This window comes from Formica exsecta, unplaced genomic scaffold (assembly GCF_003651465.1).
Source record: "Formica exsecta isolate Colony F162 unplaced genomic scaffold, ASM365146v1 scaffold555, whole genome shotgun sequence".
Classification (NCBI taxonomy): domain Eukaryota; kingdom Metazoa; phylum Arthropoda; class Insecta; order Hymenoptera; family Formicidae; genus Formica; species Formica exsecta.
Window position 1 is genome coordinate 1 of NW_021852797.1, and position 8,100 is coordinate 8,100.

At 30.6% G+C, this 8,100-nt stretch overlaps 2 protein-coding genes across 2 annotated transcripts; one reads left to right on the top strand and one right to left on the bottom strand.

Moving 5' to 3' along the window:
* The first annotated feature begins 722 nt into the window (after positions 1–722).
* Positions 723–2,180, top strand: LOC115241999. Its single transcript, XM_029817996.1, has 4 exons — positions 723–883; positions 1,259–1,529; positions 1,625–1,748; positions 1,830–2,180. Coding segments are annotated over exons 1-4 (477 nt in total). The 5' UTR covers positions 723–802; the 3' UTR covers positions 1,831–2,180.
* An 8-nt stretch (positions 2,181–2,188) lies between these two features.
* LOC115241998 lies at positions 2,189–3,979 on the bottom strand. The gene is made up of 4 exons (XM_029817995.1): positions 3,535–3,979; positions 2,881–3,151; positions 2,662–2,785; positions 2,189–2,580 (listed from the first exon to the last, which is right to left on the bottom strand). Coding segments are annotated over exons 1-4 (477 nt in total). The 5' UTR covers positions 3,616–3,979; the 3' UTR covers positions 2,189–2,579.
* Positions 3,980–8,100: the final 4,121 nt, after the last annotated feature.

Genomic DNA, 8,100 nt, shown 5'->3' on the forward strand with positions numbered 1-8,100 from the left:
TTGATGTGTGAGTGCATTATTTCACACCATTACTTAGAAATATAATAACAAATTTAAAAATAAAAAAAATTTGATAAATATTTAGTTTAATCCGCTCACTTTAAATTTTTAACCTTCATAAATTTCATCTTTAACGCTTAATTATTCTTTTAAGAATATTGAGCAACGATTTTAATTTTTCGAAACTTTGTTTTACAAAAAAAGATTAAATAAAGAACGAGTGAATAAATGAGAAATATTTAGCAGAAGTTTTTTATGCAAAAATATTGAAACAAACGGTATTATAATGAGTCTACATATATAAAACATAAATTTTTTGAAATATACCTTATTTGTACCTTTCCTTTTCATCGCTTCACGTCTTTCACCTTTCGCTTTTATTAAATGTAATTGCACTATGATATGTAATAACAACTGATGTACTCGAAACATAGTATATCACGCCATATTTATTATTGACCTTATGCAGAAATCACAGCAGCGACATGTTGATAGTTTTGATAATCGTATTGATCGATAATACTTTTCTTTTTATCGATATATGAATTTATTACATTACCGACACTTATTGCATTACTACATTATCAACATTATAAGTAACGACATAATGAATATAAGTATTATGGATTACGGTCGATAAACGTGCATATGCAATACCGATTACGTAATAAATGATGTTACTTATAAATTCTCTTTTGGTGGCGCTACATAAAATCAAGAGACACAATAGTATCTTGCGCCATTTCAATAATCGTCTAACAAAAAACCGTAAAGTATCGATCAAGATCAGTGGTAATTGGTAATGAGAAAAATGAAAGGAATAGACAAGACGGATAATAAGAATAAGAAAATACAGGAAATGGACAAGAAAGGACAGAATAATGTAAGTACATTAATAATAATATTTTCATAGTTTTTTTAATGATAAAAGCACAAACTTCTATATATTATATTAGATCGCTCTAACAATGTACCAAAAGTGATGCAAGGGCAGCCATATCTTATAAAGTTTGCTTGCCAATGATTCGCATATTCCTTATTTTTATATGTACACTATTGTATACTTGATATTTTCTACTGTTTTACTTTCAAAATTCATTAATAATTAAATATGACTCTGCCCTTTATAATAGTATATAGAAGTCTCTAGGTATAAATATTGATCAAAAACATACAGTAAATTTTTAGCAGGAAGAGTTCTTTGAAATATTATATTATTAATTATAAATTATTTATTATAATTATCTTTATTTTTCAGACTTTAAACGAAGAAGAATTAAATATAAGTATTAATACAGAAAATTATTTTCTACGAGTAGAATTGGAAAATATTAAAAAGCAATTAGAAGTTGCTGATGCGAACAATAAGATGCTACTACAGCGGCAGCAGCAGCTCCAGCAGCCTCAACCTCCGTCAATTCCTCCACCTGCACAGCCACAGATTCCAGCTCCACAGCAGCCAGCTACGTTGCAAATGATTCCACCGCAGCTGGCTTCGTCACAAGAGAAAAGTGATGAACAAATTCTAAGTAAGTTATTAAATAAAAATAACGTAAATAAATTTAAATAAAAAAATAAAAAAATAATTATATGTATTAAAAAATACTACTCTTTTATTTTGTAGCAAAGCAAAAGCCTGTACGCTGGCAACGAGCAGGGAGGGGAAATAATAGACGGAGGGGAAATAATAGAACTTATAGAAGACATCCCCATGGTCGGAAGGGCAGTAATATTATTATTCATATGTGGTAAGTCATCATACAAAGAGAGTTAAATATAAAATATAAATAAAAATATATACACAATAATAAATAATATATTAATTACAGAATTGCGGATTTTAAAAACTGCCTGTTCAAGAAACTGAAGACTGAAAACTGAAGAACTATTTAGCTTTTTATTCAAAGAGACTACTTGTTACAATTTTTTTTTAAATAATATATATATGAGATTTTATGAGATTTATGTGTAATCTTAAAGACGTGCAATATGATGATGCAAGGTTAAGTTAATAATAATTTTAAGTAGCATATATAAGCACATTTATTTTTGTATCTAATGATTCTTACTTTTGCAATATTGAGTACCTCGAAAATGCACAAAGAATGAAATGAAAGAAGAAGTAAGAAAGAGAGAGAGAGAGAGAGAGATATATGAAGGAAAACTATTAGAGAACATATTTAAATTATACAATATTTATTTATTAATTATCTTGACATCATATATTTCATACATTATACTTAAAATTATATCATACTAACGTTAAATATCACATGAATCTCATAGATTCAAAAAAAAAAAATGTGATACATATGGAAAAAAATTAAATTTCGTGTTTAAAAGTAAGAATCATTAGATACAAAAATAAATGTGCTTATATATGCTACTTAAAATTATTAACTTAACCTTGCATCATCATATTATACGTCTTTAAGATTACACATAAATCTCATAAAATCTCATATATGTATCATTTAAAAAAAAAATTGTAACAAGTAGTCTCTTTGAATAAAAAGCTAAATAGTTCTTCAGTTTTCAGTCTTCAGTTTCTTGAACAGGCAGTTTTTGAAATCCGCAGTTCTGTAATTAATATATTATTTATTATTGTATATATATTTTTATTTATATTTTATATTTAACTCTCTTTGTATGATGACTTACCACATATGAATAATAATATTACTGCCCTTCCGACCATGGGGATGTCTTCTATAAGTTCTATTATTTCCCCTCCGTCTATTATTTCCCCTCCCTGCTCGTTGCCAGCGTACAGGCTTTTGCTTTGCTACAAAATAAAAGAGTAGTATTTTTTAATACATATAATTATTTTTTTATTTTTTTATTTAAATTTATTTACGTTATTTTTATTTAATAACTTACTTAGAATTTGTTCATCACTTTTCTCTTGTGACGAAGCCAGCTGCGGTGGAATCATTTGCAACGTAGCTGGCTGCTGTGGAGCTGGAATCTGTGGCTGTGCAGGTGGAGGAATTGACGGAGGTTGAGGCTGCTGGAGCTGCTGCTGCCGCTGTAGTAGCATCTCATTGTTCGCAACAGCAACTTCTAATTGCTTTTTAATATTTTCCAATTCTACTCGTAGAAAATAATTTTCTGTATTAATACTTATATTTAATTCTTCTTCGTTTAAAGTCTGAAAAATAAAGATAATTATAATAAATAATTTATAATTAATAATATAATATTTCAAAGAACTCTTCCTGCTAAAAATTTACTGTATGTTTTTGATCAATATTTATACCTAGAGACTTCTATATATTATAAAGGGCAGAGTCATATTTAATTATTAATGTCATATTAATGAATTTTGAAAGTAAAACAGTAGAAAATATCAAGTATACAATAGTGTACATATAAAAATAAGGAATATGCGAATCATTGGCAAGCAAACTTTATAAGATATGGCTGCCCTTGCATCACTTTTGGTACATTGTTAGAGCGATCTAATATAATATATAGAAGTTTGTGCTTTTATCATTAAAAAAACTATGAAAATATTATTATTAATGTACCTACGTTATTCTGTCCTTTCTTGTCCATTTCCTGTATTTTCTTATTTTTATTATCCGTCTTGTCTATTCCTTTCATTTTTCTCATTACCAATTACCACTGATCTTGATCGATACTTTACGGTTCTTTGTTAGACGATTATTGAAATGGCGCAAGATACTAACAGATTACTATTGTGTCTCTTGATTTTATGTGGCGCCACCAAAATAGAATTTATAAGTAACATCATTTATTACGTAAACGTAATCGATATTGCATATGCACGTTTATCGACCGTAATTTCAACTAACGCCATCTTGCGTGTAAAGCTAGAAAAGTACATTTTCATGTGGTCGACTACGACGTCGACGTTTCTTAAGTGAAAATTTCCACATTGTGACTTTGCGTCATAATATAGCCGTTCACGACATATGTAGAGTGAAAATAAAGATATTTTCGTTATATAATTAATACCCAAGCTATCAATTAAGCCTAGTAAGATCTCAATCAGTCCAGCCGTTATTGAAATCTAATAATTTCAGTTACTCTCAACTGACCGGTTCGCGTGAAGATACACGGTACGCCTTGCTGTTGCTGCGCATGACTTGGCGCGAGACACTACCGTGTCTCTTGATTTTAAAACACGGAGTAAAAGGTTTTGAATCATTAAAGAGAGATAATAGTTTTTAACCGTCTGTTCTGCAACCTATCACCACTATGTACACATTCACACGCGCCACCAAAATAGAATTTATAAGTAACATCATTTATTACGTAAACGTAATCGATATTGCATATGCACGTTTATCGACCGTAATTTCAACTAACGCCATCTTGCGTGTAAAGCTAGAAAAGTACATTTTCATGTGGTCGACTACGACGTCGACGTGACGTTTCTTAAAATTTCCACATTGTGACTTTGCGTCATAATATAGCCGTTCACGACATATAGAGTGAAAATAAAGATATTTTTGTTATATAATTAATACCCAAGCTCTCAATTAAGCCTAGTAAGATCTCAATCAGTCCAGCCGTTATTGAAATCTAATAATTTCAGTTACTCTCAACTGACCGGTTCGCGTGAAGATACACGGTACGCCTTGCTGTTGCTGCGCATGACTTGGCGCGAGACACTACCGTGTCTCTTGATTTTAAAACACGGAGTAAAAGGTTTTGAATCATTAAAGAGAGATAATAGTTTTTAACCGTCTGTTCTGCAACCTATCACCACTATGTACACATTCACACTTGTTTAGCAACACGCGCCCACACACACACACACACACACACACACACAAGGGATCAAATTCATGCCACTTCCACGCAGTTGATCCTGGATAACACTAAATGCATAAAATTTCGAAATTTGAACGGCCGCCATTTTGAATGAGGGGGTCGTAGCGACTTAAAATTTTAAGGGTGTGTTTGTTATGAAAAGACCTTTCAAACGAGTCCCCACTTGACCCTTAATCCAATTTAAAATTTTCAACCCCCCTCTTACCCCCGCGTACCAGGGGGTGGGGGATGATCGGTATCCATGTCATAGGGTAGCTTTTTTGATAAATCAAAATACGTGTTTTACCGTTTTTTGATATTTTCATTTTTACAAAAGTTATTTAGGGGTTTCCATACTTTTGACAAACCCTGTATATTTGGGAATAGTATTTTAGCGGGACCAAAAAATTGTATAAATTTTTTAATATACATAGCTTTACATCGGTTTATATACGTGTACATTAGACAAATTATTTCGATGTATATGATATAAAAAGAGTTATTGCAGAAAATAAGTGCACGTTATGTAAGGTATTATAACGGTACTTTAAAATACATGTATTGTATATTAGCAATACCACAAAAAGATGGGATTTAATTTCTGCAGCATTAGAAAATTGTTCAGTTTTAATATACATAGATTTATATTAGTCTAAATTATTACATATATATATTTATATAGAAAATACTTCTGATATATATATAATATGAGAAAATTATTAAAAAAATAAGTCTTAAAGATAAGATATTCTTTTGTATTGTGGTAGTTTTATTTATATCTATACAGGGTGGCCCCGAATGTTCCAGCCAGACTTTGAGATCTTATAGGAAATTTAACTCTGAACAAAAATTTTCCTATAAACATGGGTCGAAAAATGCTTCCTTAAGAAGTTATCGCTCAAAAACCTCTGATTTGAAAGATAATTTAATTTTCCATTATATAACTTAGCTTCATTCATACATCGCATTATGCTTAAAAGTTTTCCCACCGCACACAGTCATGTCACCAATAGCTTTGAATTTAATTATATTTTTAAGTCATATGTTTATTTCGCCCGATTATTCTTGTAATTCGAGATCGTCTTTCGTCTTATTTATAATAACAATATCGTTTAATTCGCCTGATTACTCTTGTAATTCGAGATCGTTTTTCTTTTTATTTACAATAACAATGTCACGCCGTTTGCTGTTTGTATGTACTTATTGTTGTTGACTCCTTTGTTTTTTCTCGTCACCTGTTATGCTCACCATCTATCATTAGTACGTTGATAATCGTTGAGCCTGGTTCTCCTAATTTATACAATGTACCAGGTACATAAATATGAAACCGGAATTTTTGTATAAAAAATACACGTTTATTGTATGAAAATGATAAAAAATATTTTATTCGAAGTATTGCCCATTGCTAGCTATACATTTTTTCCATCTTTCTGACAATTTGTGGATGCCACGCCCTGCGACAATGCTCTTATTTTCATGTTATTAATGTTCGTGTTAGTAACCGACTAAACCCATGCGACCGTAAACCTATGTAATAAGTTTAATTTATGCTGAGGATGGCCTAAAAAAGAGGCCGAAACGTCCTATAAATGTAGAGAATATTACATAATAAAAAACTGTTTGCGCTCCAACTACCACGCCTGGCTCTGATTGCCATTTTCTCCCAATTAATATAATTAAATTTTCTACAACTTTTGTTTCGGTACTTTTTGTTAAAAGACGCAAATTTTCTATGATATTTGAAAAAATGTGTAAAATAATCACGATTTCAAAGGTTTTTGAGCGATAACTTTTTAAGAAAGCATTTTTCGACCCATGTTTATAGGAAATTTTTTGTTCAAAATTAAATTTCCTATAAGATCTCAAAGTCTGGCTGGAACGTTCGGGGCCACCCTGTATATACAGGGTGTTCCAGGAGGAAAGGTCAATATTCTGGGAGGTGATCGTATCGGTCATTTTAAGCAAAAATGTTCATATGAATATATGTCCTATTACCCACGATTTCCGAGATAGAGCGATTTGAATGTACAGTTGCAAAATTACTGACAAGAAAAAAATACTACGTACTATTTTTAATATTTATTGTTCAAGTGATACATTTTTTACAGATGTAATAAATTTTCAAAAATTCCACAGTTAACATTAATGCATTTTTCAACTGTTGTGTGAACATGGCGTGTTGCTCGTCTGAGTACATCGTGACGTTCCTTTATGCGGGCACTAGCATCCATTATTTGAGCGAGCAGTTTGTCTCGTGTATTCACTTTTCTTCTGTACGTTTCACTGTACAGGTTCACGGATGAAGATTAAAGTGTACAGAAGAAAAGTGAATACACGAGACGTACATTCAAGTCGCTCTATCTCGGAAACCGTGGGGAATAGGACATATATTCATATGAACATTTTTGCTTAAAATAACCGATACGATCACTTCCCAGAATATTGACCTTTCCTCCTGGAACACCCTGTATAAGTAGCTGGTGTCTGTCTGTCTGACCGCGAACTACTTCCACATTTATGGACCGATTTTCTCGAAATTGATATCAAAATTTTTAAAATTTTTCGGGGATGGCGACGATGGTGTTTTTTTTCTATATCTATATATATAAGTAGCTGACGTCTCTCTGTCTGTCTGACCGTGAACTACTCATTCATTAATGGATCGACTTTCTTGAAACCGGTATCAAAATTTTTCAAATTCGGAGATGGTAACGATGGGTTTAATTTCTTTTTTTTCCCTACGAAACCGGAATGTTTAAGTTGTCTCTCTATCAATTTTCAATTTGACTGTCATTTTATAAATCTATATATATAAGTAGCTGGTTTCACATATTAAATGTCATCAACGAAATGGGTAATCAATCCAACGATAAATCGAGTGAAATGCAAGAATTAAGAATTGAAGAATTAGATGAAAGAAATAGGCAGACTGAAACAGAGAGATTAAGAGAAATTGAAGAATTTAGAAATGGTAATTAAAAACATTAATTAATTAGTTCATTTTTGTACTAATGTTTAAAAATTTAAATTATGATTAGTACTTATAATTAAAAAATTTCACTGCTCGAAGATGGGCTAGATCATTTATTAATAAATGCAGCAATAGAGTTTGAAAAATTACAAGAGGAGAAAGATAAGAAGAAAGAATATAAAAGGGAGAATAAAAATAAACGTAAAAAGGATGACATTAAAAAGATTAGGAAGAACAAAAAAAATAAATTGTAAAAATATTTTTAGATAATATTTAAAAAATATTTTTAAATCAAAATATTTTTAGAAGAAAATTGTAAATTTAAATTATTTTTTATTAAATTATTA

Bases quoted from the DNA above. Each gene is read 5' to 3' on its own strand.
- LOC115241999 (XM_029817996.1), top strand. From the start codon at position 803: ATGAGAAAAATGAAAGGAATAGACAAGACGGATAATAAGAATAAGAAA. The intron at 884-1,258 runs GTAAGTACATTA...TTTATTTTTCAG, and splicing joins ACAAGAAAGGACAGAATAAT to ACTTTAAACGAAGAAGAATT. The intron at 1,530-1,624 runs GTAAGTTATTAA...TTTATTTTGTAG, and splicing joins AAGTGATGAACAAATTCTAA to CAAAGCAAAAGCCTGTACGC.
- LOC115241998 (XM_029817995.1), bottom strand. From the start codon at position 3,615: ATGAGAAAAATGAAAGGAATAGACAAGACGGATAATAAAAATAAGAAA. The intron at 3,152-3,534 runs GTAGGTACATTA...TTTATTTTTCAG, and splicing joins ACAAGAAAGGACAGAATAAC to ACTTTAAACGAAGAAGAATT. The intron at 2,786-2,880 runs GTAAGTTATTAA...TTTATTTTGTAG, and splicing joins AAGTGATGAACAAATTCTAA to CAAAGCAAAAGCCTGTACGC.